Source organism: Capricornis sumatraensis, chromosome 6, assembly GCF_032405125.1.
Source record: "Capricornis sumatraensis isolate serow.1 chromosome 6, serow.2, whole genome shotgun sequence".
NCBI classification, from domain to species: Eukaryota; Metazoa; Chordata; class Mammalia; order Artiodactyla; family Bovidae; genus Capricornis; species Capricornis sumatraensis.
The window spans coordinates 107,448,738-107,476,324 of record NC_091074.1 but is presented as its reverse complement, the minus strand read 5'-3'; the positions used below and the strand labels follow the sequence as shown (position 1 = coordinate 107,476,324).

General features: G+C 41.1%; 1 protein-coding gene across 1 annotated transcript in view; it reads left to right on the top strand.

Moving 5' to 3' along the window:
- Nucleotides 1–1,749: 1,749 nt before the first annotated feature.
- ELP1 (elongator acetyltransferase complex subunit 1) overlaps nucleotides 1,750–27,587 on the top strand; it is a 48,731-nt gene continuing 22,893 nt past the window's right edge. Inside the window, exons 1-22 of the mRNA XM_068974575.1 lie at nucleotides 1,750–1,807; nucleotides 2,432–2,512; nucleotides 5,500–5,585; nucleotides 6,437–6,533; nucleotides 6,885–6,975; nucleotides 8,079–8,202; nucleotides 9,149–9,242; nucleotides 12,087–12,317; nucleotides 13,675–13,845; nucleotides 14,636–14,735; nucleotides 16,529–16,711; nucleotides 19,215–19,321; nucleotides 19,650–19,753; nucleotides 21,128–21,181; nucleotides 21,274–21,379; nucleotides 22,252–22,367; nucleotides 22,725–22,798; nucleotides 23,550–23,628; nucleotides 23,731–23,810; nucleotides 25,290–25,427; nucleotides 25,537–25,622; nucleotides 25,946–26,094. Coding sequence (XP_068830676.1) covers nucleotides 1,765–1,807; nucleotides 2,432–2,512; nucleotides 5,500–5,585; nucleotides 6,437–6,533; nucleotides 6,885–6,975; nucleotides 8,079–8,202; nucleotides 9,149–9,242; nucleotides 12,087–12,317; nucleotides 13,675–13,845; nucleotides 14,636–14,735; nucleotides 16,529–16,711; nucleotides 19,215–19,321; nucleotides 19,650–19,753; nucleotides 21,128–21,181; nucleotides 21,274–21,379; nucleotides 22,252–22,367; nucleotides 22,725–22,798; nucleotides 23,550–23,628; nucleotides 23,731–23,810; nucleotides 25,290–25,427; nucleotides 25,537–25,622; nucleotides 25,946–26,094 — 2,394 coding nt within the window. The 5' untranslated portion in view covers nucleotides 1,750–1,764. The remainder of the gene's footprint in view (nucleotides 1,808–2,431; nucleotides 2,513–5,499; nucleotides 5,586–6,436; nucleotides 6,534–6,884; nucleotides 6,976–8,078; nucleotides 8,203–9,148; nucleotides 9,243–12,086; nucleotides 12,318–13,674; nucleotides 13,846–14,635; nucleotides 14,736–16,528; nucleotides 16,712–19,214; nucleotides 19,322–19,649; nucleotides 19,754–21,127; nucleotides 21,182–21,273; nucleotides 21,380–22,251; nucleotides 22,368–22,724; nucleotides 22,799–23,549; nucleotides 23,629–23,730; nucleotides 23,811–25,289; nucleotides 25,428–25,536; nucleotides 25,623–25,945; nucleotides 26,095–27,587) is intronic.

The window sequence follows — 27,587 nt, the reverse complement described above, 5'->3', positions numbered from 1 at the left end:
TGGATCAGGAGTCTGTGTGTGTGGCCACAGCCTCTGGAGATGTCCTGCTTTGTAATCTCAGCACACACCAGGTAAGCAAACGACCAAGGAGGAGGAAATCTCAGGCTTCCTCAAACGTCCTTTTTTTTTTTTTTAATCATGTCACTAGTTTTTCATAGATGTTTAAAATATCGGGAGCCATGATATTTAGGCATTTTGCAAATTAGAGTCTTTGCATTTTACAGTTCTTTGCGGAAAATTGTTGGCATGGTTCTAGCCGTATAACAGGATTCTTCTTAAACTCAGTTTTGTCTGCTGCATCTATTAATTAGAACAATGAGAGCATTCCAGATAAGAACAAAACCTCAAACCCATTCTTGTGTGGTATGGCTCACCTCTTGCTACACTCAGATCCTGAGGTGTAACCCTTATTTCTCAGTTTAGGAAGTCTTTGGGATGTTTAGTGGGCTCATGTTTTGTGTTAAGAATGCTGAATAGGCCTCTCTTTGATGATTGACTGTAGAGTCCCTGAACTACAGGTACTAAGGTAATACATTTTCATTTTGTGCACATTTTATGACTGTCATCAGAAGTGATAGATTTCAATGACTTCCCTCCTTCTCTACTCTAGCATAAGGCTGAATTTCTGAATTTCTTTACTCGCCTTGATAGCTTTTTAAACTTCGTTGATAACTCCCTTAGCTGTTATCTCTTTAACACTGATGTGTCACAAGAGATTACTAATCATGGGATAATAATAACAGCTGGCATTTATTAAATGTTTACAGTGTGCCAGGCACTTTTTAAAGTATTTTTTCATGCCAGATTACATGAATTTTGTAATTTTTCTTTATAACCTTAAGAGGTAGATTGTTGTTTCTCATTCTTCAGAAAAGGAAATTGAGGCTAGGCCAAGGTCAAACAGTTTTCAGGTGAGATTTGAACCCTGGCAGTCTAAATCTGGTACCTTTGCTTTTAACGGTTCCATTTAGTACAATAATAGATCTTCCTCTTAGTTCATGATGAGAAACATCAAAGCCATCCAGTAGAAATTGGTATTTCTCACATTTAAAAGATATGCTTTTACTTGTAAAACATTTTGTAGAACTTTTCCCTAATTATTGAGCTCCTGTAATCCGCTGGTCTCCATCAGATGGTGCCGATCTCCCTATTTATGGCATCAGAGTGTCTGTAAGACAGAATCCATGTTCCTTCTTGTCCTTATCAGACGGTTCACTGTTTGCCAAATTCCTTTTTAGCCTCACCTCCCACCCCCATCGTCCCTGTGTATGTGTATACCTTATGCTTTAGTGGCAGTTGATTAACTGCTCTTTTTTATAATTTTATGCCTTAACACCGCATTTTTCCCCCCAGTCTCTTCTTCCTAGCCCTGTTTCTGCCCTTTAAAGCACCTCCTCAGAGAGGCTTTCCTGAACTCACCTGGGCCATTTGTGATTCTCTGCTCTGAGTCCCCACTTAATTCCTGGAGACCTCAGTTACAGCCCTCACCCTACTGTAGAGGCATCTTTTTATCTCCTTAAGGGGAGGAGTGGAGTGGCCGTCATCACATCCAGTCCCCATGATCTGTATCACGCCTGGTCTTTTGATACCTGCTACTGAACAAATGTTTACTGCTTAATTTCACCTTGGTGTGTTGTGAAATATTTTGATTAAGGTCATAATAAACATTTATCGGGGTGCTTATATTTTCGTATTTCTCTTAACATTTTAAAATGTCTCTCTCAGCTGGAATGTGTCGGGAGTGTAGCCAGTGGTATCTCTGTCATGAGTTGGAGTCCTGACCAAGAGCTGGTGCTGCTTGCCACAGGTAAGCATGTCACCAGTCCCTAAATCGTGACTTTATAAGACATGACTCCTGACAGCTCAAAGACTTTAAGTTTTAGGGTGCTTAGATTTCAAAAAAATATTTCTTGAAACAATTGAGGTAAGTTTTACTTCTTAACACATTGTTTTAAAAAGTTGCTGCGAAGTCTGTAGTTATAATTTAAAATGTCAGCAATATTTATTTTAATACACTCTTAAGAGGAAGAGTTGCTGATTCTGAAAACTGCTCTTCCAGTCCTCTTTTTGTTTTCCTGTAAGTCTTTTCATTCCGGCTGAGAGTCTGTAAACTAGCACCCTGATGAGTTACACGCTCACAGAGGTATCCTGGCGACTGAAGAGTTGCAGTTAGTGGAGGAGGAAGGGCTGTGTGCACTTTTATGTTAGCTTGACATACAGAAACAGCCGAGAATAAGCACCAGCTGATTTACCCAGGCAGAACTTTGTTTTTTTTAATGAGAGTCAGAACATTTTGAATGAATTCTGTCTTCCCTATTTCAATTACAAATTCTTCCACTTCAGCTCTGTATCTTGCAGTGCTGTAGATACTTAACGGAACAGCGGATTTGTTAAATGAGAACAAAATCATTCTTGTTTGTGCTCCTTCAAGGTCAGCAGACCCTAATTATGATGACGAAAGACTTTGAACCAATCATGGAACAGCAAATCCACCAGGATGATTTTGGTAAAAGTAAGTATAACTTTTCTGAAACATTTTGTGACTTTTCTTGCAGACTGATAGTCATAAGCCCAAACAGCTGTAAAGCTTAAACCCTGACTTAATTAAGTGTCTGATAGTCCAGTTCCTTTAGTTCATTCCGGCTCTTAAAAGGCATACCTCTGGCGGCTCTTCAGGTCTGAGAGTTAGCTTTGTCAATAACCTGGGAAATAAAAATCTGTGCTTATAGATTGGGTTGTTATTGCCCAAACCCATGATGGGCTTAGTCATGGGGTTTGATGAAAAGAACTATACTGGCTGGAATAAGGAGAGCATTTCTGATACACAGTTTGGGGGAAAATACAAGAGAGGTGGGATAGAGAGCTGACTTCTGTTCCTGTTGATTAGTCCTGAACCACCAGATTGTTTTCTTGCACGGGTCTAGCTGAGCTGAAACGGGCACTAGGCTGTGGAAGTGTTGAAGAGAGTAAGAGTGGAGATGCTTCTTGAGTCTAAGCAGCTCTGAACAACTTGAGGGTACCAGGTAGCTGGCTTCATTGAGGAGAGGAATAGGGGCGATGGTATTTTAACTTTTGCTGAGTTCTCACCTCCTGTCTTCTCGTTCAGCCAAATAAGAAATCATTTAGAAAATTGCTGCTCATTTTTCATTCAAAAATAATTTGGTTTTTTTTTCAGAAATAATGTTTGAGTAGGTACTGTGACCCCAGCAGTGTGTTTGGTACTGTGGCTAAAACTGCTTTTCCCTTAAGGGGTCCCGTTAGTTCAATAATAACAGAACACTGCAAGTATTAGGGTAGCATAAGGAGAAGAAGGGAGTCATGGGGAGGGAAGACTTCCCAGAGGAGGCCAACTTGAGCTGAGCTCTGGCTTATCCGGTGTGGGGTAGATGAGGGTTGAGGGTGGGGGAGTGGTCCAAGTAACTGAATCAGTTCTTTCCAAGGCAGGGATGTTTCACAGAAGCCTTTAACACGTCTTGGCTGATTCAGGCAACTGTGAGTACTTCAGCATTGCTTAGTGACTGGATATGGATGTGGAATGAAACAAAAGGGAGAGATTTTGATTAAGTTTGATAGAGAATTTAGACATTGAATTATAGGAGATCAGTCATTAAAGGTTTTGCTGATGCACGGTTGATTGGTGGAGAGGGAAGAGACTGGAGACAGGGTGACCTGGTAGGAGGCTGCTACAGGAACCCAGGTGAGAGATGAAGGTGGGTCTGGGACTAGAAAGGGGGGAAAATGCAGGGAAGTTTTGATTCTCAGTGCGTTTTTTGGAATTATGAGAAACAGTTTTGGAATATATGTGCCTGGTTCCTCTTTTGCCCTAGCTAGTTTGAGAAATACCAGTTTAGAGAATGAAATAAACAGGCTTTGGGTATATAAGGTGAAGGAGAAAGTTTAGTTGGACTGTAGCCAGAAACTCAGGTTGTAAAAATAAAGATGCCAGTATCTGAGAGGAAAGGTGGGGAAGTGTGGTCTGTAAGAGGTGGGTGGTGAGTTCTATTTCGAATTTGTTCAAGGGCCATATGGGGTCACCACATGAAGCATGTGAATTAGAAGGGGCTGATGCTCAGCAGAAGCCAGAGCTGTGGGCCGGGAGTCACTGACAGAAGCTACAGTTTTACTAGCTCAGGGAGCAGGTATGGTGCTGGTCTAGGGTCCAGGGTGGGACTCTGGGGCATCCAGCTTTGAGGATAGTCATAGAGGTTGCCGTAGAGGTAAGAAGCACACAGCTTTGCATGGGAAAGCGCGCTCTCGTTCATCCTGCCAACTTCATAAGTCTGATAGAGTATATCAGAGGAGGAGGAGTCCAAGTCAGGGTCTTGGGTCTTAGAAACGCATTTGTCAGTACAAAAAGTCACTGTGTGGAGTCATGAATAGATATTTTTCTTCTAACTTGTTCTGTAAAGAGCTGGATAGTAATGTTTTTCATCTTTACAGGCCATGTGGTCTCTGTTGGAACTGTCCAACTATGCTGACGTAGTGGGAAAGCACTAAAAGATAATATGTAAAGAAATGGGTTTGGCTGTGTTCCAATACAAGTTTATTTGTAATGATGCAGGCTGTAGTTTGCTGATTTCTGCGGTAGTTTCATCACTTATTATCTGAACTCCCACTGGGAAAGGTTTTTCGCTTTCCTCCAGACCCTTTACCTCTCTGTGGAAACTTCTGCATGGAAACCCAGGGGCATGCACCAGGCTAGGCACTACTATTTGAATACAGCAGCAGGGCATGCCCTGTGGTGTGACCATACAGTACTTGGATGTGCCCAAGCAGAGCAGACGGGAAACGGTCCTGCCAGCCCGTAATTCACAGACATTCTCAGCAGCCCTGCTTTAGCACTGTCAGCATCAGTTGCAGGGAGGAGGTATTTGGGTCCTGAATCTGATGGATGCTCTCAAGGACATCTCTGTCGCACCTCTACATCTGGAGGATGCCAGACCCTACTTCCAGGAACAGAAGAGCTGCATCATTTCAGCAACTCTGACTTGATGTTTTACGTAGTAAGCTCAGCATTATGATTTAAAAAGAAGCCCAACCTGAAAGGCAGAAGCCCTGTGATATAATTTTGGCCTCTGTCCCTGGGGGCTCTCGGTTTCTGTGAGGAGCTGAAGTCCGTAATCTATGATCTCCATCACTAGCAAGGAGGTTGGATACATTTAGCGAATCGAACATTTAAAATTGGAATTTTAGTACCAACATGTTTTTGTTATCCATGGCGGTGTCACATAGATTTTTCGTGTTTCATTCTTCTTACTTGTAAAGTGCAGTAGATGGCTGACTGTCATCAAGGGAATTTATATATGATGGCAGTAATGCTCCCAAATAAGGGTATTTCAGAGTCTTCAAAGTCACTGAGCATGTAATGTGGAACATAGGTTTTAACATCTTCACTGCTGGGCAGTTTATTAAGAGGTCTCAGAGGACCCAGCTTCATCAGTTAGCTTTTATTTTTAGCTTATTGATTGCCTTGCATGTTCTCACTCAATTGTTCTCTAGGCAAGTTCGTCACTGTTGGTTGGGGCAGGAAGGAGACGCAGTTCCATGGATCTGAAGGCAGGCAAGCAGCTTTTCAGATACAAATGGTAAGGTTGGTCTGATGGATAAAGAACTTTGTTTGGAACAAATAGAAGTTCTGCTACCCACCAGGAACTCTTGGGTGTCCAGTTGTTATAGAAAGGGATCCGACCGCTTGCTGCTCTAAAGTCAAGGAAGAGGCAGGGTTGATGGAAAGGAAAGTTTGCTTTATTCCGGATGCTGACAACTGAGAAGGGGAGGGGGGCACGCTCCTCTCCAAAGGCTGGCATTCCCTGCCCCCCACCCCCACCTTTCTGAGTTAGCTTTCACTGGAAGGTGATGAAGGCTGCCCGGGTGGTCACTGGTCCCCAGCCCCACAGAACCAGCTTCTGTCTTCAAGGCTTTCAGGACTGAGATGCAAGTGGCACTTGAAACCTTTCTTCCTTCTGTGCTGCGGAACGAGGCGCTTATCCATGTTTTCATCATGGCTGCTGGCTTATCTCCTCTGGCTGTTCCTTGCCCACCTTCCTCTCATCTTCTTCATTCTTCTGTGCACTGTTGCAAAGTTTACACAGTAAATAACATGCTACTCTCTCAAATTTAGACAAACATTTATTTCTGAATATAGTTACCGGATAGATTCCTTACTTTAATGTTTTTAATATCTAGATCTGCAGCTCTTTCTCTATTGCTGTGCTTAGAGGCCACTTTCTAATGCCCAGAAACGGATTTTGTTTTGTTTTAGGTTGAGGATTTCTGGGTCTAAGGGCCCATTGAATAGGGTTCCTGAGGATTCTGTGAAACTCATTTTCAAGTAGCTTAAACGTATATAAAAGATTTAATTTTAATAGCCTGAGGCTGGTTAGGTTCTAGATCATTTAAGGCCCCCAGTAACATCTGTGTTTTTCCCTCTCTTTAGCACGAATCTGCTTTGCCCTGGGATGACCATAGACCTCAAGTTACCTGGCGTGGTGATGGGCAGTTTTTTGCTGTGAGTGTTGTTTGTCCAGAGACAGGTATGGAAATAAATTGCTGCAGTTAAATAAAACTTTTAAAAATCTTACTTAGCTCAGGGAGTTTTTCTGCCTTTTGCTCCGAGGGTTTACTTTCATTGCACATGACGTAACAGTGTGCTGCTTTAGGTGCTAAATGCATAAAGAACTAAGCATTAGAAGAGTTCCTTGAGGCTGTTTGGTCCAGCCTCCTACATGTTAGATACAACTTTTTAGCAAGATTAATCTAGTTGGCTTTGTAAAACCATGACAGTTTTTATTAAGAAGGAAGACGTTTGAAAGTTCTGACTTGATAGATTTATCACAGTGCTCCAAGTTTTGTTGTCATTTCTTCCCCCTCTTTCTACTGCACAGGGGCTCGAAAGGTCAGAGTGTGGAGCCGGGAGTTCGCTTTACAGTCAACCAGTGAGCCCGTGGCTGGACTGGGACCTGCTCTGGCTTGGAAGTGAGTGGGAGAAGGAGCCTTGTAACTTCTTCCCCAGAGAGAACGAGGGTGGGGGTGGTGGAACCTATTGAATGTAGGTATTTATAAATCACAAGAGGATAATTACATGTTCTCATTTGACTATAAGCCTGTAACCTTCTTAGTTTTCTGAAGTCTGAATGTGGTTTGAGTAGTAGATTCTGAGCTTCCCAGACCTCATCATTGCAAGGCCCACACGTTTTGTAGCTGTAGGCAGGGCCTACAGGAATCCACTGTGTAAAACAGAAAGTGGTACTTAGAAGGGAAGTCGCAGTCTGCAAAGTTCGGTAGGGCAGCAGAGCTTTGGTGAAGACTAGGAAAGGGACTTCCATTCTCTACACAAGCTCCCACACTAAGGGGACCTGTTCACTGAGGAACAGGCAGGCTGGATTTGGGCCCAATTCACCTGTTGGCCCAGTACCCTTTTGCAGGTCACACCTTCTTGTCATACTTGGCTGTCCTGATTACAGATAGAAGAAATAGCTTCTGTCTCAGAAGCATCTGTTATAGGCAAAATCTAGGTCTCTAGATTTTAAACATCTGTTTCCCACCAGTGTTTGAGTGGCAATTGGATGATAGTACAAAGAGAGAGATGTATTTAAATTAAAATTCTAGAGACAGATTAAAGCAAGATGCAGCGATCAAGCTATTTTCAGTAGATTGAGAGGTCTTTAAGACTACTTACCTGAGCATTACTGAATGCATGGACTATTACTGAATACATGGAATATTACTGAAGATGTAATTGAAGGAGAAGTAGGTTGTGGCTTTATTGGACATTATGCTGGAAATGGTTTAAATAGTTTATTGGTATTTTTCAAAAGTCAGCCAAGTGCAGTCTAAATCTGTGATGCTTTTGGGCAAAGAGAATCTTTGGGTGGACAAATCAGGAGAAGGCACTGGCTGCTCTGGGCAGATTTAGTTCCACACTAGGGTGACTGCTTGCCAGGAAATATGGAATTTAAAACTTCCTTGGATGGAGGCTTCTTGTTTTTGTAGAAAAAAACTGTTTCTTTGAATTTCATCTTGTTCTTCGCCAGCGCGGTGAGCTTCTGGATGTTCTGACACTCTGGGTTTGCTTTTAGGCCCTCAGGCAGTTTGATCGCATCTACGCAAGATAAACCCAATCAACAGGATGTTGTGTTTTTTGAGAAAAATGGACTTCTCCATGGACAGTTTACACTTCCTTTCTTCAAAGATGAGGTTAAGGTAGGTGCCTTAGTTCTTTCACCATCAAATTTAGAGGACTGTCCACAGCTATAGAGAAAGTTTCTATCTGATATGGGTGTGTAAACAGAAGCCCCGGAATAGCAGTGACTACCTATGACTGAATTTTTTATTTTGCAAAACAGAAGTTGTTTTTCTTAAGGAGGTTTTGCAGGGGAAAAAATGGCATTCTTTCCACACACTAGATAAAAACACAGAAAAGAAATAGAACTGCTAGTTTTTATTGTTTATTTTGACAAAAGCATAATTCTTCCAGTGATAAAGATACTTGTCATTTATAACGTTTAATCCTTAAGGTTGTGTACCATTTGGATCTTTGTGGGATCAGAAACAAATCATGATTATTTTTAATTATGTAAAAAAATTTTAAATATAATAAAGATTGAGAGAAGTGTTTAATGAACTCCCATGTACCTATTACTTACTTTCATCAGATATATACCAGCATTTTGCAAAATTATTGTCATCTATTCTTTACTCTCTGGCCTACATACATAATATACACACACACAGACACACACTTTGTAAAAATTCCCTAGGATTTTAATTCTAGAAATCATATTGTCAATATTCATTTCTCTAACAGTTAAGAACATTTTTCATTATGTAACCACAATTCCATTATCACACCTTACAAAATTAGTAATAATTTCTTAATATTATCCAATGCCTAGTTTGTAATCAAATTTCCCTGATTGATTGTCTAAAAATATCACCTTGCATTTGGTTAAGTATTTAACTGCATTTTTTTAAATGTCCTTTACATGTGATGACAGATTTAATAACTCCATAGGTTAATAATTTACAGCTAGGGATCGACTCACGTGTGGAATTATTTGACTTGTGAGAGCAGAACATTTAGCTCTTACAAAGATTTTGAGATAAATATTTAGTTAAAGGCCAGTGACAGGTCTTTTTTCCCTCCTAGGTTAATGGCCTTTTCTGGAATGCAGATTCCACTGTGCTAGCAGTTTGGCTGGAAGAACTTCAGAGGGAAGAAAATTCATCTCTAAAAACCTATGGTAAGACAGCACCGATATCTCAGCCTTCTGCCCCATAGAGTGTAGTTGAAAGTAGTAGGCTGTGGAGTTTCCTTTGTCCCTTCCACTTAGTCTTGTAATGGATCAAAGACAACTAAGCAGGGAGGTGGAGATGAGGGAGTGGTTATGGAATTTTCATGGGATGATTTCATGAGATGAGCTTTTCATGGGATGATTTCAGTTATGTATCAGGCAGGGTTCCCTAGAGAAATAGAAGCAGGGTAGGCTGACTATTTGGAAAATTAGTGAAGAGTTGATGTTGCAGTCTTGAGTCCAGAATCTGTGAGATAAGACAGGCCCACAATCTGGAAACTCGGACAGGATTCTGTATTACAGTCTTGGGGCAAAATTTCTTTTTCTCTGGGAAGCCTCAGGTTTTGCCCTTAAGGTCATAAACTCTTTGGATGAGATCTGTCCACATTATGGAGGCTAATCTGCTGTACTTAAAGTCAGCTGATTTGAAAGTATAATCGCATCTTCAGAATATCTTCCCAGCACCATCTTGACTAGTATTTGATCAAACAGCTAGACACCATAGCCTAGCCAAGTTGATATATCGGATAACCAAGTCATTAGTGCTTTTTCATCATGGATGATATTACTGTAGCAAATCAGAATGCTAGCCAAAGGAATACTGTGGAAGTGAAAGAGAAATGAGGTTAGATATAAGTAAGAATCTTCTATAGATTTTAAATTGTAAATCAAATTGTAAATATTGTTTTCAGTATATATGTAATATGTGGAAACATTAGAAAATAAAGATGGGAAGAAAAAAGTTCTTCCATAATTCTATCACTCAATAATAGTCATTATTAAAATTTTCTTGTCTTCCTGGGTTTTATATATAGCTATAATCTCATTTTTGTTAAATAATGTAGGTATGATACCTCCAGGTTTCTAGCTTGCTTTTACAGTGTATCTCAAACTATTTCCATTTCAGATATGTGTATCATTTTAAATTGCTATATATTGCTTTATGCTACCGTTTATTAAATCCTATTTTGTTAGGCATTTAAAGTTTTGTAATTTTACACCATGATCAATAGCAGTATGCTGAACATTTTTTTCCATAAATCTTTTCATTTATTTTGTGAGTGGCTTTCACAGTTTTTAATTGATAGAACTTTAGCAGAAATGTTATTTGGAAGTTCATTGATTCATTCATTCACCACAATAGTTCTCAACCCTGGCTGCAACTTTAGGGAAAAAAATGCTATCCAGGCCTCATCTCAGAGTTGCTTTCAGTGTGTTATAGTGGAGAATATACATCGATATTTAATTTTATTAAAAAGAGCTTCCAGGTGATTTTTTTTTTAAGGTGCAGCCAGAGTTGAGACCTACTGATTCACCAGGTGTTAATGGCTTGTCTCCTGTGATATGCTCACAGGGAAAGTGTTAGTGCAAGAAGAGCCACAATACCTGTCCTTACAGAACATGAGTGTGTGATCTAACTTAACCCAAAGCTCGGTGGAAGTATTTATAATAACCTGGTTCAAGAACTAGGTTGGATTTGCTGTGATTGCTGAGTTAAGAGTTAGTGATCAGGGAGATGCTTAAAGAAAAGAAATACCTTAATACAATTAAAATATTCATTTATGTATGGTGGTGGTGGTGGTTTAGTCACTAAATCATGTCCAACTCTTTTGACCCCATGGACTGTAGTCTGCCAGGCTCCTCTGTTCATGGGATTCTCCAGGCCAGAATACTGGAGTGGGTTGCCATTTCTTTCCAGGGTATCTTGCCGACAGAGGAATTGAACCCAGGCCTCCTGCATTGCAGGCAGATTCTTTACCATCATTTTTGATAGCTATCATCTGTTTAATAAAAGTTGTCTGTGATGTGATTAGGTGTTTGTTTTTTTTTTCCCCCAGCTTTATTGAGATCTAATTGACATGTAACTGGTACATTCAGGAGGTATAATGTGATGATTTGATACATGCATATACAGTGAAATGTTTACAACAATAGGTTGATTAACTCAATCTTCACTTAATAGAATTATCATTTTTGTTGTTATGGTGAGGCCGTCTGAAATCTACTCTCATAGCAACTTTCAAGTATACAATACAGTATTATTAATTGTAGTCACCAGACTATACATTAGATCCCTGGGACTTATAACGGAAGGTTTATACTCTTTGACCAGCTTCTTCCTGCTTCCTGCACCCTGCAGGTTTAGGTCTTGTTCTTTTAAGAGATGTTGAAAAGGGTAATTGCATGTAATCTCCCACGGATTTAACTGCATGCAGAACAGCTAGAAGAAAATAATAAGCATCTTAAGCATAATGCACCGTAATGATGCTAGTCTAGTGCTCTTGGGCTGGGCATTTTAATCTAATGGCCAAATTTTCTTTCTAAGTCTTTATGAAAAAACAGCTCACTAAGGCCCTGTCCTATTTTGGTAGCTTTCCATCCTAATGATCATAAAGTATGAAGGTAGAGGCAAAAATGAACGTGTGTGCTCCTGGCCTTACTGATGCTTAACGTTTTAGCCTCATTTTTTTATGTTCACCTAGCTGGTCTTTTAATATTTATTTTTATCTGGTTGACTCTGCCAAGTCTTGGTTGTGGCATGTGGACTCTAGTTCTCTGATCAGGCATCAAACTCAGGCTCCCTGCATTGGGAGCATAGAGTCTTAGCCACGGGGCCTTCAGGGAAGTCCTGCTTTAACAAGTATTGTTAATATTATTATCTTAACGAAGAGGCTGCACAGAAAGGGTCATTTGAAAAAGAAAAGTGCCTCCCCATCCCTCTCTAGCAAGTGGTGCAAAGTCTGGCCCCCTGCCCTCTGCCTCTGACGGCCTTCATTTCGTTTTCCCCTGCAGTTCAGCTCTGGACTGTTGGAAACTATCACTGGTATCTCAAGCAAAGTCTGCCCTTCGACACCTGTGGGAAGAGCAAGATCGTGTCTCTGCTGTGGGACCCGGTCAGCCCATACCGGCTGCACGTTCTCTGTCAAGGCTGGCATTACCTCTGCTATGACTGGCACTGGACGACTGACCGGAGCTCGGGAGATAATTTGAGTGACATGGCAAATGTGGCTGTTATCGATGGAAGTAAGGAGCTGAAGAGTGTCTGTGGGCCCGTGAGGGGCCTGAGCCGGGGGCTTGCAGATGTGGTGGTTTGACTGGAACTGGGGGATTTCTGTTCAGTTGATTATTCTGGTTGTTCGCTTTGTTTTCACTTGTGCTTTTGGTTTGGTTTGAATGGGAACACCCTTCGGTGAGGTGTGTACTCCCCTGAGAACCATAGTCTCTCCTCCCACCCACCTCCCCCGACTCCCCGTTTTACTGCAGCCATGACCTCTACATATTTACTTGTCGGAACTTTGAAGACATTGACATTTCTGACCTCGGGTCAAGAGGAAGACTGCAGTAGGCTTGTGGCATTGCTGTGTCAGCCTTGTTTTCGTGCCCTGACATAGAGCTACCTTGACCCTCGCAGCACTCTGTTAGGTTGCTTTGTTTTTTAATAAATGCTCGTTAATTACATACCTTTCCAGGATGTTCAGTTCAAGTCATGGACATCTTCGTAGTTCAAGGATGGGTTTGGTGTTTTTTAATTAGGTTGAGGGTGTTTGTTTACTGAGGGGGAAGAAACAGGAAAGCCGTAATCCCCTGAATAGACAGTTCATTTATTGCTGATGACATAAAGGAAAGCTTGCGTCTAAGATTGTAATGTGAGTTGGTGTGCCATTTATGTTCTGTGTAGTAGTCACGATACTGGTTTTGCAGTCATACGTTCTGTACAGAGGACTCAAGCAGATATGCCTTGTTACCAGATCCATGCACAGGGAAGTGCTTTAAGGATTTTGGTTTAGTCTGGCTTGGTTGCAGGCCCAGGGTTAAAGCTAGAACTCTGACCTTTTGGCCTGCTTGCCCTAGTCCCTGGCACCTGACTCCAGGCCCAGAGATGGGACTGCTCGAGGCCTGGAGGTAGCCAGGCCTATCGTCAAGGTCTGATAATAGCCAGATACAGACAGAGCCCAGATACTTGCTTTTCTCCCCTGCAGTGTATTTAAGCTGCTGCTGCTGCTGCTGCTGCTAAGTCGCTTCAGTCGTGTCTGACTCTGTGCGACCCCATAGACAGCAGCCCACCAGGCTCCCCCGTCCCTGGGATTCCCCAGGCAAGAGTACTGGATTGGGTTGCCATTTCCTTCTCCAATGCATGAAAATGAAAAATGAAAATGAAGTCGCTTAGTCGTGTCCAACTCTTAGCGACCCCATGGACTGCAGCCTGCCAGGCTCCTCTGTCCATGGGATTTTCCAGGCAAGAGTACTGGAGTGGGGTGCCATCGCCTTCTCTGGTATTTAAGCTAATTCATTATAAAAACAGCAACAGTTGCTTTTAAAAATGGCCTTGTTTTGCATTTTGAGCATGCATGCATCTAACCCTCTTCTCTCTCGCTCCCAGACCGGGTGCTGGTGACGGTCTTCCGGCAGAGTGTGGTTCCGCCTCCTATGTGCACCTACCGGCTGCAGCTCCCACACTTTGTAAATCAGGTCATGTTCTCGGCACGCCCTGAAAAGAGTAACGACCTCGCTGTCCTAGACGCCACGAACCAGATTTCTGTTTATAAATGTGGTATGTTCAGAAACTGTTATCAGGATGTTCTGAATCACATCCCTCCTACCCAGAAGCAAATTATAGTTTGGTGTTGCCTTTGCTCTAGGGCTTCCAAAAATTTTGAAGTTTATAATTAATATCATATTATCGTGCTGTTTGATTGACCTGTAGGGTTTTGGGGGGCAGGGATTCAATCCTACTCTGGCTGAGAAGAACAGTTCCTTTTGCTTTATTGAAGTTGAAGGGTTAGTTATTTAAGAATAGTACTCAGCTCTAGAAACAATGTCGCGTCTCATTACATCCTGAACATGTTTTACAGTTTTCGTTGCCATTGCACACATTTTCAGTTGCTCTCACAGCTTTCCTAGGAACTGTGTCAGGGTGGGGTTTTCCAGTTTTATAGACGAGGGAGCAGAATGCCGGAGGGTTTGAAGTTTGCTTCAGCAAAAAGGGGTGAGAACCTCAGCTTAGGTGTTTCAGTTTCTAATCTAATTGTCCTTCCACAATTAACTGCTGTTTCTGGTTGCTTTCCTGATACGCTGGAAAAGCCTGGAATTTGTGAATTCTGTGTTGTGTCATGAGTTATACTGGCGCATGGCTGTGGTAACCTTGTTTTCAAATAAGTTTTGCATTCTCAGCCTGAAAGGTGCAGAAATTTAAGAAAGAGTTTGAGATGTGGTTATTTTCTAGATTACTTTGTGAAGTGGATTACCTTGTAGAACCCCATTAACATGCAGGACCTCATGTGATTAATATCAGGAAAAATGTTTGTAGTTTACTATGACAATATTTGCTTTTTTTCCCTTAGGTGCTAGTCCAAGTGTAGACTCTACAGTGAAACTGGGAGCTGTGGGTGGAAATGGATTTAAAATTTCCCTTAGAACGCCTCATCTGGACAAAAGATACAAGTAGGTTGTTGTTAGTTATCTTGGACCTCTGGAAACAGGAGCAGCCAGCCTCTGTCCTACACTCAGCCAACTGTTACTGTCTTATCCTGTGCTTGTTGCTCAATGGAACAAGAAACAGATACAACACCTGGGCCCTGGTTTTTCATCTTGGTTGGGGAAGTCAGTTATCTGAACAACATGTGTGCTGATAGGTGATGATGGAGTATAAGTCTTAAGCTGACTTAGAAACCATTCCCCCAACATCGCTTGGGGAGCTTTCTCCGGGGAAAACCCCACAGGAAAGATGGAAATGAAGGTGATGGAGCAGAGTGCCTTTGCTTTCACAGATGGGGAGTCATACACTGTTAGCCTGTGGCTGACTGCACGGTGTCTACTCTGCTCATCCTACAGTAGAACTTTCGGTTGCTGCGTTTTGAGGCTCTTGGGTTGGAAATCAGGAGGCATGTTTCCACTGAAACTATACTATAAACAGTTGGATATAGGAATTTTGAGTTCACTTCTGTGAAAATCCAGAATTTGATTCTATTCTATGTAATACGTCCACGTTCTTAACTACTGTACGACTTTGTCTCCCTAGGGAGCATTTATTCCTAAACTATTGGGGAATAATGAACAAATAACTGAATTTAATACTTAATATTTAATTCTTAAATATATGCATTATATTTAATAAGTGAATGTGTTTCCAACCTCTGTATGATTGGGGAGCTGGCTGTGTAATGCTTAGTAGTTTTCAAAGAACATGTACATGGATTTCATTTCACAGACTGGAAAGAGAGAGAGGACAGATTTAAGACAAACTTTGAAAGTGTGAGGCAATTGAGAATATGGTTTCATTTTTTTAAATTGTGAGGAGGATAGCTCTAAGTCATTTAGAGAAGATTTCATGAAGGGCATGAACTACCTTTTTAAAATTCTTTTATTTACTTATTTTTTTAACTTTTTATTTTGTATTGGGCTACACTTAACAATGTTGTGATAGTTTCAGGTGAACAGTGAAGGGACTCGGTCATACATACGCATGTATTCAACGAATACTTATCTTGAACCTTGAAAAAGAGATAGGTTGAGGATGGCCAGAGAAGTATGGAGGGTGTCGGGTGTGGCGGGCAGAAGAGTGTCGTGAGAACCAGAGGCGGGGATGCTCCTGCGTGGGGCTGAATTGCGGTGGAGTGACAGTCCAGGAAGAGCTGACCCAATAGGAAGATCAGGCTGGTAACCCAGCTTCTTCAGTGAGCACCCAGATCTGCTGCCTGAGCGGAATGGCAGGAAGTAGCCATCATGAGTTTCCTTGTGAAGTAGCAAAAACAAGGCCCTCCACCAGTGTTTAAATGCTATAGGAGGAAGGCATTAGCGGCACAGGAATCATCTCTTAAGCTAATTAGTCATTTTGCTATGAGATGCTTAGGAAAGGAGGCATTCAACTGAGACCTAAATATCTACGGAATATTTGAATGCTGGTGAGTGATAACAGTGAAAACCTGCTGGAGTTCATTTGTGTAGGGCCTGGTACAGGCAGTTTTTCTTGTGTTATCAGTTTCTTAAAGTGGTTTCTTCAGATCTAAAAATCTCAGAGTGTAAGAAACTTAATTTTAAATAGCAGAAAAACATTCTTAAGCCAGGTAAGCGTTATTATTTTTGGATTTTCTACTGTTGGGCATTAACATTAGGTTTTGTCCCTCCAAATAATTAGGATTTGACTGTATAGAAAGCGGTGCATTCTCCATTCAGGAGAACTTCAGTGATGTGAAGATTTTATTCATGCTTTGAAAATTCTTCAATATTTAAAACAGAATTCCGATTGAGGACAGTGAAGCTGAAGAAGTAAACCCACTGAAGTTCAGCCTGCTCGCCTGGGTTCAGGAAGACGTTTTCCTGGCCGTGAGCCACAGTCAGTCCGGCCCCCAGTCTGCCATTCACCATCTGACTGTGGCCCCTTCTGAGACGGACGACGAGCAAGGACAGCTCAACATCAGGTATTAAAATTGCCTGTATTCCACGTGGTAATAAGCATGTAGATACAGGCTTTTTTTCTTTTGTGAACATTGGAGTTTTGGGGGGTTTTTTGCATTCAGAAAGCAAGGTTGAGGGGTGATTGCTTCTTTTTGTACACACATTTATCAAGAGCATTAAGTCTGATTTTTAGGTCTGTCAAAATATGGACTAAAATGCTTCAGAAAATGGTAAAAAATAACACAAATGCCAGTAGATGAGGCAAAATGTTTTTAAGGTGTATTAAAACTTTTAATTCAACTTATACTTACATTCTAGAAAGTAATTAGCAGCCTAGGAGAATTAGCAGCTCATCAATTGTAAGATCTCTACATTTGCGCTTCGTTTTGATGATGTTATTGTTCAGTGACTCAGTTACGTCTGACTCTTTGCAACCACGTGGACTGCAGCATGCCCTTCCCTGTCCTTCACCATCTCCCGGAGCTTGCTCAGACTCATGTCCCATCGAGTTGGTGATGCAATCCAGCCATCTCATCCTGTCATCCCTTTCTCCTCCCACCTTCAATCTTTCCCAGGATTAGGGTCTTTCCCAGTGACTCGGCTCTTTGCATCAGGTGGCCAAAGTATTGGAGCTTCAGCTTCAGCATGAGTCCTTCTAATGAATATTCAGGGTTAAAGTTATTTCGATGTAGTGACTTCAAAATACTTCTTCCAGCCTCCTCTTCTATACTTTTGTTTGGCACCTGATTGCATGTGTTACTAGAAAGTCTCCTCTATTTTTTTTTTACTAAAATTCCGCAGCTCCCTGACCCTGAGTTTCATTTTGATTCCTCGCTGCATCTTGGTCACCTAACAAGTCTCTAATGAATGCTGTCTTCTGTATTGCAAGCTCTATTGTGCAGCAGAATTGTCTGGGAAGCTCTGAGAAATCCTCAGGTTTCCAGTGTGAAAACTCAGCACCTTAGGCATACGCTGATAATAATCCCTAGATTCACATGTAATTAAAAGTTCACTGATTAGCTTTAAATCCTGAAAACCATTGTTGCAAAATTAGGAACCTTTCTTTATTGTACTCGTGAAACATACTCCAGTGCTGTTATTACCTTCTAATCTTTGAATGATAATGCTTCATATTTTTAAAAAATTTTTGTGAATCTGTCTAGATGCAGAATATGTTCTAGCTACGTGCAGACTTAACAAGGGCTCCCTTAAGAAAATGGAGCAATTGACATTAGAAATGCCTAAGTTATGCATATATTTACTACACAAAATTTGAAATTTTTTATCATTATCTTGTGAAAGGAAATGCCGTTATCTCATTTGCTGTAAAGGAAGTGAGAAGTCATTTAAAATATATTTCTGCTGCTTTGAGTTCTGTTTCTCAAAAAAGACTGTTTGATTCATATAAAATATCAATGTGTTTGATAAATATAAAGTCCCACAATCAAGTTATAGCTCTTCATAGTTAACATTTACTATAACTTATGCTTTGTAAGAGGTACTCTTTTAAGTGCTTTTGCCTATGTTAACTCACTTATTTTTCACAGCATGTCTCTGACATGTACTGTTGGATCGTTTTACAGCTGAGGCACAGAGCAGTTTAAGTCACTTACTGAGACAGTGGAGGTGGAGCCAGGCTCCAGGCCCAGCAGTGCGCCTCCAGAGTCCATTCGCTTGACTTCTTCACAGATAATTTATCCTCTCCAAATTGGTGGCTTTTTTTTTTTTTGTAGGTTGGTTAAAAACTGAATATATATTAGCATTGGCAGCACTTGCTTTTATCACTATTTCCACTTCCTTTCAGACATGTCTACTTTTGGTTCCTTGACTCAGAAAAAAATACAGTAGCATTAACAGTCTCCCTTCTTGCCATTAATGAGGCCCACATATTCTAGGGATAGGCACAGTAGCCATAGAGATACTGAGTAGGCTCACTTTCCTACAGATGGAGTGCTTTATTTAACGCAGTTTGTATTGGGTTGGCCAAAAAGCTCATTCAGGTTTTGGGTACAATGGTATAAAACAACCTGAATGAACTTTTTGGCCAACCCAATGTTGGCAGATTATTGACACCATATTGTCTACTGAAGGCAGCAAATTGTGATTCACAATAAGCTGCGTAAGTTGCTGCCAGAATAGGACTGATGACCTCACAGTGCAGACACCTGGCTTCCTGACATTGTGGAAAATAGTCATGTTGACAGGTAATTGCATTACCTGGCCTTGTGCTTGCAGTAGTTTATCTGTTATATGTATATAAACATGTATGTGTTAGTGTGTATATAAACATGCGTGTGTTAGTGTGTATATAAACATTGTGTGTTAGTGTGTATATAAACGTGTGTTTGTATGTATATAAACATCTTTATGATGTTTATGTTGTATTGAATGAGGCAGTGCAGCACCAGAGGGAAATTGCTTCTTTTTGTTTTGCAAAATCAATGAATTGTCACTACTTTTGAGAAGAATGGTCTATTCATGTGTTTTTCATCTCTTTTTTTTTTTTTTTTTTCCCACTCTTCTCAGTTCATCTGTGACAGTGGACGGGGTCATAATCAGTCTGTGTTGCAACCCCAAGACCAAGTCAGTAGCCCTACAGGTGGCTGGTGGCCAGATATTTAAGTACCTTTGGGGTGAGTATCAGGATTGGGAAAGCATGTTGATGACTTATATACATATGTAAATCTTGAGAAAGTGTACTTGTGAGTGTCTTACCAGTGCCACGTTGATTATTAGGTCTTTTAACTACCCTAGAAAACCTTAATCTATAGAGTGGAATCAGCAGATACGTTCTGCCTATATTTTCTCTTGCAACGAACCAGATTATTCTCATGAGTTTCCAAAACACATTTGGAAAATGATTTAAATTGCATGTTAAGTGTTTTGGCAAGCATTGATGTGAGAGTTTTTTTTACAAAGAGCAGATCAGCTTTTGTTAAACCTCATCTGCCAAACCTGCAGAGTCACCCTCTCTGGCTGTTGAACCGTGGAAGAACCCTGCTGGGTTTCCTGTTCGGTTTCCTTATCTGTGCACACAGACTGAATTGGCCATGATTGGAGGAGAGGTAAGTGAACACAAGGCAGAAGAATTTACATCATAGGGCAGTGACCCAGCATTAACTAGAAAGAGTGTGTGCTTTAAACGTGGACCTGAGTGTCCACTAAATCTCAAGGCAACAATGGGAAGTTAACTCACTCTCCTGAACCTCAGCTTCTCAGTTTACAAAGTAGGTTTAAGAGGTTGCCTCACATGTGTTAATAGTAGTTAGTTGATTCCTTTCCTTGGAGGTATAAATTCGAAAATAGAAAAAATGCAGTTGGCAGACCTATCCCCAGTTGTATAGAACATTCAAAACAGAACATGGACAGAACTAACCAAGTTAGTCTTATAAGTAACTTTTGGGGACAAGAGAAATGTAATCTTGAAATGGGTCTTGAGTAAGTTACTGTTCATCACATATTAGAATTGCCTATAATTGTGCAGGAGGTAGGCTGCAACGGTTACAGAACCAAACTGCTGACCGGTTCCTGCCCTTCTGGAAGTTTTAACCTCTCAGTGTGGGTGTGGCCGCCCCCTCTGATAGGAGAGTGAAGTCAGGGAGCAGGGTGTAGAGGCAGAGCCCAAGGATTGCTGGAGGCTAATCAGAGGACAGCCGCTGTGAGGGGCGGAGGCCGGCGTCTGGCGCGCGGGGAAAGCCTAGCAGGCGGTGGGATACGTGCTGAGAGGAGAAGAAGAAGAAAGCTCTGTCTCTGAGAAAGGGAGAGTGTTTCAGGGAGGAACTGTGCACATTGTAAAGCAACTTAGAGCTCAGCTTCTTCAAGGAGCCTAATGGAAGCAATGGCTAGACGCAGAGGAGTGTGCATTTGCTCACTTAATAAAGACTGAGAAACTGATGATACTAATCGGGGAGTAATGTGATGTCCTGCACGGTTGGAAAGGTTATTCTGGCTGCCCAGTGGGAGCATGTTGAAAGGGATGAGAGTGAAGTGACTGTTGGAGTGGAGGCAGTGAGGGGTGAAAGGTGATATATTTGAGATGTGTAGGAGACAGAAATGTCGAGGCTTCTGATGGATTGGATGGCATCATAGACCACTTTGCCTTGGACCAACCACATCTTAGGCATCTTGAGTCCCGATGACAGGGACTTAAATGCGAAATCATAGGACAGTAGAACCATATAACAGGAAAAATTTGGAAGAAGGAATTGTTTGGCTCTCTTGAGAACCAATAGACTGTGGCCCACCAGGCTCCTCTGTCCATGGGGGTTCCCAGGCTAGAATATTGAAGTGGGTTGCCATTTCCTTCTCCAGGGGGATCTTCTCAACCCAGGGATCAAACCCACGTGACCTATATTGCAGGAGGATTCTTGACCACTGAGTTACCAGGGAAGCCCATTTGGTTAGAATTGTTGGTGATTTCATATTTTATTTTTTTGCAGGAATGTGTCCTTGGTCTGACTGACAGATGTCGCTTTTTCATCAATGACACTGAGGTAACATGGCTTGTTTTGTTGCTGGATCTTTTTCCATCTTGATTCCAAGTAATATAACTAACTCTCCCCCTTGCCTCCCCGACCTATTGTAGGTTGCATCAAATATCACTTCATTTGCTGTATATGATGAGTTTTTATTGGTGACGACTCATTCTCATATCTGCCAGTGCTTTTGCCTGAGAGATGCTTCATTGAAAAGTAAGTTTTCAGTGTAGAAGATAGATGATAGTCTCTCTTCTAGTATCATTTGTCCTCTGAAGTCTCCATGACTTTTATGTTTGTCATGTAGTTTTGGCTTTTTATCCTGGAGTCCTAGACTGGAGAAAACGGCAAGTTCATTTACTTAGCCTCTTATCTCAATAGCTCAGTTAAATCACTCCACGCCAGTTATCAAAGAGTGGGAGGTCCTTCCTTAAAGCAGCATACCCTGAGATAAAATTTTCAGGAAATTTCTTAACATAACTCATATTTTACTTTGAATTACTGTGTAGATGGCAAACTGGCGATATCCTCAGCCTTCTTTGTGGCCGCCCTCCATTGTATGTCTGGAGGACTCTATCTTGGGGTTTGTAGGAAATTGGCTGCAGGTTTTCCTCGATTCCTTGTGCCCCTCCCCTGTGTGTATGTATGTGCGTGCACACAGTTCTGATACTAAGAAAGAAGTAGCCCACTTGTTTCCTTTGCTTCTAACTTGGAAATGGACTCTTTCACTGATGTGATTGTAGTGTACTGATAAAGCTAAGACATAGAGAAACTGCCCAGTCCTCCCACTGGTTTCCATGTCAGTTCAGAAGCTGTTCATGCATCACGCATGAGGCCTCTGTAAGAGAGGGCGAGATCCTGGGATGAACTTGTGTATCCAAAAGGCTGATGGTCTTGAAGGCTGAGTGACAGAGCAGTCCAGCCTCATTATTAATGGCTTCCTTCTCCTTCGGGTATTAATGGCTTCCTTCTCCTTCGGGTATTAATGGCTTCCTTCTCCTTCGGGTAATGTGCTGTTTCAGCTGCAGTTAATGGAGAGTAGCTTGTTGTGACAGTGATTCTCAAGGCTTGGTCTTTGGTGTCTTTAGCATTGCAGGCAGGTCTGAGCAGCAGCTACGTGCCTAATGGTGAGTCTCTACGGAAGGTGGAGAGGGGTTCACGCATCGTCACTGTTGTGCCTCAAGACACAAAGCTTATATTACAGGTACATTGATTTTTTTAGGCCGCGTTTCTGATTGTCATTTGGCAGTAAATACCAGACAGTTCTTGTGGATTATATTTTATCATTTGTATTAATTTATTATAAGCCTTTCCTTGCTAAGTTCTCTGTTAGCATTATACAAAGTAGTGTTAAAACAGGTTCTTCCCAGTAAGGCTAAGAGGGAAACCTCTTGAAAGTCAAAGTAAATTTTGAGCACAACTAGATTTTGCCAAAAGTGTGCTCATTTTACAGTGCTGTGTTAATTCTTGAAGAAGAGTTAGGTAAAGTTGTATATCCTGGGTATTTAACTTTTTTTCTGTTTAATTAAACATGTTATTGATTTGATTTATTTATTTTAAGATGCCAAGGGGAAACTTAGAAGTTGTTCATCATCGAGCCCTGGTTTTAGCTCAGATTCGAAAGTGGTTGGACAAGTAAGTACCATATATATGATTAGTTAGCTCATTGTTATGACTTATGTGTGAAGGCAGCAAGTATTAAGATTTTTAAAACTTAAAAAGTATTTAAATATTTCATTACAGATATCTTCAATCAGATTCTCATAAGCTTTCTTCTTTTGGCACTTAGATTCTTAAATTGTATGGTGTAGAAGATATTCCTAGGAGAAGGAATGATGAGGCTCATGGTATTAAACAGCTTCCTAGCTCAAGGGGATCCATATGGGCTTTAGATGGCCTGTGAACCCAGGGCAGTTTTACGCTATCCTGTATCTGTGTATTTATCTGGGCAGAAGGTCCAAGGCTTTCAGCAAATTATAAAAAGACCTATGACCCCACAATACCTGAGCCACTGTTGTGAAGGAAATGATCCATTGTTTGCATCTTTGAATTTGGGGGAAAGTTTATATTGGAAAGGCAGATGTTTACTAACATTTTGTTAAACAAGAAGGTAGCCCTGAGTTCCATAAAGATTTTCTTGTGTGAGTGTGTGGGGATCAAGTCCTTGGATGGCCTTGATGACTAAGTCATCACACCATTTAGGAAGGTAAATGAACCTGGTGCCTGATTTTTTTTTTTTCATTCTATGATTTCAGAGCAGAAATCCAGTAGTAGTTGGGCTGTAGTCTTTATTTTAACTGGTTTATATCCTTACGAAAATGTGCTGAGTCCAAGGAGCTGAGTTTCTGTGAAATGTCCCCTCTCTCCATTTTCTGTCTCTCCCCAGACTTATGTTTAAAGAAGCATTTGAATGCATGAGAAAACTGAGAATTAATCTCAATCTGATTCACGATCACAACCCTAAGGTAACATTCTAAATCCGATATTTATTATAGTGTACTTTAGCTTGAATTAATATGATCTGAACTAAGATGTTTTGTTGTTTTTTTTATTCTTTTTTTGGATAGGTGTTTCTTGAAAATGTGGAAACCTTCATAAGACAGATAGACTCTGTGAATCATATTAATTTATTTTTCACAGAACTGAAGTAAGTATTTTGAATAATTCATGAGTATCATATCCATAATTTTCTCTTTTCTGGTTAAGGAAATCAAACCGATAAATAGAGGAGAAAATTTGCTTTCAATATAGTTTTTTAAATCTGTAACTCCTAGATGCCACATGTACTGGATTTTTGCTCTTTTCCCTTCTTTTTAAAACTGAGACTTTAAAACATGTCATGAAAATTATTCTTTGACTTTATTTTTAGGTATACATAGAAAAACTATTAATTGAAATAAATGGCTTCTTTTTCTGCAGTGACTTTTATCTAAGCTTTTAAATGAAAAATTTTGAACATGTAAGAAAGTTGAGAGAGTTGTCTAGCGAGCATCTTGTACCATCACCTAGATTCTATAGTCCATATTTTCCTGTATTTGCTTTATCACTGTCTACCATCTGGCCATCCACCATTCATCTTTATTTTAAACAAATTTCAAGGCAGTTGTAGACATAAATCCCCTTTGCCTGTCAGTACTTCACCTTGTGTAACATTGACTAGAGTATATTCTTTGTGTACAGGGTCCCACCCCCTCCATGTCAGATTTATCTACAGCAAAATGCACAGATTATAAGTGTACCATTCACTGAGTTTTGACAAATGTATGCTTCCATGCAGTCCTGGCCCCTATCAAGATAGAGAACATTTCCTTCTCAGAAAGTTCCTCCAGATCCCTTCCCATTTATTCTTTCCCCACCCTTTTGGCAACTGCTCTTTTGAGTTCTTCACTGAAGATCAATTTTGCCCGTTCAGGAACTTCATAGAAATGAATTATATCCTGTAGTATTGACTTTTCTGTGTAAATAAAGCTGCTTTCATTCCACATGTTATCTGGAGATTCATCCCATGTTTTTACATGTATCAGTAGTTTATTCTTTTCTATTGCTCAGTAGTATGCCATGAAAAAGAAAGAAAGTGGAAGTGTGAGTCACTCAATCATGTCCAACTCTTTGTGACCCCATGGACTGTAGCCCACTGGGCTCCTCTCTCCATGGAATTCTCCAGGCAACAATACTAGAGTGGGTTGCCAGTTCCCTTCTCCAGGGATCTTTCCGACCCAGGGATCGAACCTGAGTCTTCTGCATTGCAGGCAGACTCTTTACCATCTGAGCCAGCAGGGAAGCACAGTATGCCGTAGTATAAGTATGCTGCAGCTCATTTCTTCATTCTTCTGTGAGTGGACACCTGTACTAGACCCAGTTTGGGGCTATATTAATGTAACATCTATAAGCATCACCATTTAAGTCTTCTGTGGATATGTTTCATTTCTCAGTTAGTGTCTCCATTTTTCACTAGATATGACTCTTTTTAGAATTAACTGCCTTCCAAAAGCCATTTTTATTATTTTTTAATTTTATTTGTTATTTTTTATTTATTATCTCATCAACACTCCAGCATACGTGTTAGTAGTTTGGTCGCTGGGACATATGTTGGGTTTGTGACCTTTTAATACACACTTATTCTTAGGGAAGAAGATGTTACAAAGACCATGTATCCTCCACCAGTCCCAAGCACTGTTCCACGGTCCAGCGATCCTGATGAGAAGAAAGTAGACCTCATCTGCGATGCTATGAGAGCAGCCATGGAGAACATAAACCCTCGCAAGTACGTGTGCTGTCGTGAGCTGGCATCTTTTGAACATCAGAAGCGGGTAGTAGTTTTTCTTCAGCTTGTTTGTTGCTCTTACTGTGCTGTCCTTCATGTACCATTGCAGGTACTGCCTGTCAATACTCACCTCTCACGTGAAGAAAACTACCCCAGAGCTGGAGATGGCACTGCAGAAGGTACACGAACTCCAAGGTAGAGAAATGTGGGCAGTCTGTGTGTATCGGGGCCCCGACTGACATCGGGGCTTCAGTGTTCGGGAGATAGCCCTGGCCAGGACCAGCACCACATCACCAATTCAGACTGTGGCCTTTTGGTCTCCACTTTAAAACCTGGGTCTGTTTCTTTTGGTGCTGCCCTACAAAGCATGTACAAAATCGTCAAAGGACTGTCTTCCGTCTGGTGTCTTCCACTTCTGTCAGGAAAATGTGTTACTTTCTCTTTTTGGTTATGCTGCTAGGTGTGTGGGTTTTTTCCCCCAAATGATTTTGTTCTCTTGTTTCCTTACACACCGACAGGAAATGCTCCACCAGTCCCTGACGCTGTGAGTGCCGAGGAGGCCCTGAAGTATTTGCTGCTTCTGGTAGATGTCAATGAGTTATATGACCATTCTCTTGGGACCTATGACTTTGATTTGGTCCTCATGGTAGCTGAGAAGTCACAGAAGGTATGTGGAGTTACTCTTTCGACGTAGTTAGCATGTTTGTCGATGCGGACATGAGAGTGTGAACCAGTGCTCCTGACGTGCAGGGTTTGGGCTGAAATTAAAGCTGTGAGCACAGGCCTCCAGGCAGATCTGCCAGTCTCCAGGGTCATACTTAAAGTTCATTCTCTACCACTGTTCTGGGCTTACCAGAGTGTTTTGATTGCTAGATTGAACAATTGAAACAAAGCTATTTGATTGTTTTCAAGCTTACAAGCAAAAATGAGAATAAATTCTGCTCTTTTAAAGGAAATACAGCAGGTGATTGATTTATAGTCCAGCTTTATCATGCGGCATCTTTTTCCAGTGGAAACTGGGAACCTGGAGAATAGAAGGGTTCGAGGGCTCTTCGTCTCACCTTGCCATGCTATGGTCCAAAAGTCTGAGCACCTCTGGTTTTGCACAGTTTTTGTTTCTTTTTTTTTTTTGGCACCCTCAGTTTCAGCCCCTATCTTTTCTTTTTTTGCTCTTGCCAGAATGACCTTCCCAAAAAGGAAAATTTGATCCCCATTCCTCTGCTTACAATCCTTCATGGGCTCTGCCTTCCCCCTAGGAAGTTCAGAGGCTCTATGCTTAAAATCTCTTCCGTGTTCTGGTATTTGTGAATCAGTTCTCACCTCTTGATGTTATCCCCTTTTCTCTGCAGTGGATGCAAGGCAGTACTTTTGTCTCCCAACTGCCGCATACCTTTGCAGGTAGCATTATTTCTGTTTCCCTTGGGCCCATGCGCTTCCAGCACTCTCATCCTCTCTGTTCACCTGGCTGATTCTCACTCATCTTGGTTGAAGGATGCCCAGCTGACGTGTTTTCAGTAATCTCTTCCTGCTGCCTCCCTGCCCAGCATCCAGGGATTGAAAGAGATGGCCTTCCTATGTGCTTTTATGACACCCAGTGCCTACCAGATGTACCAGTCTATCTCCTCTACTAGATTTTAAGTTTCCTGACGATGAAGGAATCTTGTTTTCCTTATTAACCTATGAAACAATTGGTATTATGAGATTTAGCTAAGAGTTAGTCGTTATTATTCTGAGTGAAAACTAAGAACACCCATATGTTAAGGCATTTTTTCCAAATGTGGTTCTGTGTAGTTTGATTTTTTATATAATTAATATATTAATATACTACATATTTTGAAGAGGGCTTCTGTGGTAGCTCAGATGGTAAAGAGTCTGCCTGGAGTGCAGAAAACCTAGATTCGATCCCTGGGTCAGGAAGATAACCTGGAGAAGGAAATAGCTACCCACTCCAGTATTCTTGCCTGGAGAATTTCTTAGACAGGGAGCCTGGTGGGCTATAGTCCATGGGTTTGCATAGAGTTGGACGTGACAGAGCAACTAACAATCTCGCTTTCACATATTTTGAAAATGATGTAGCTTTGGGTTTATTGCTATAATTACTATATATTTTTATTTTTAAAAGTAAATATAATCACAGTCACTTAAATTATCCTTTAAAAA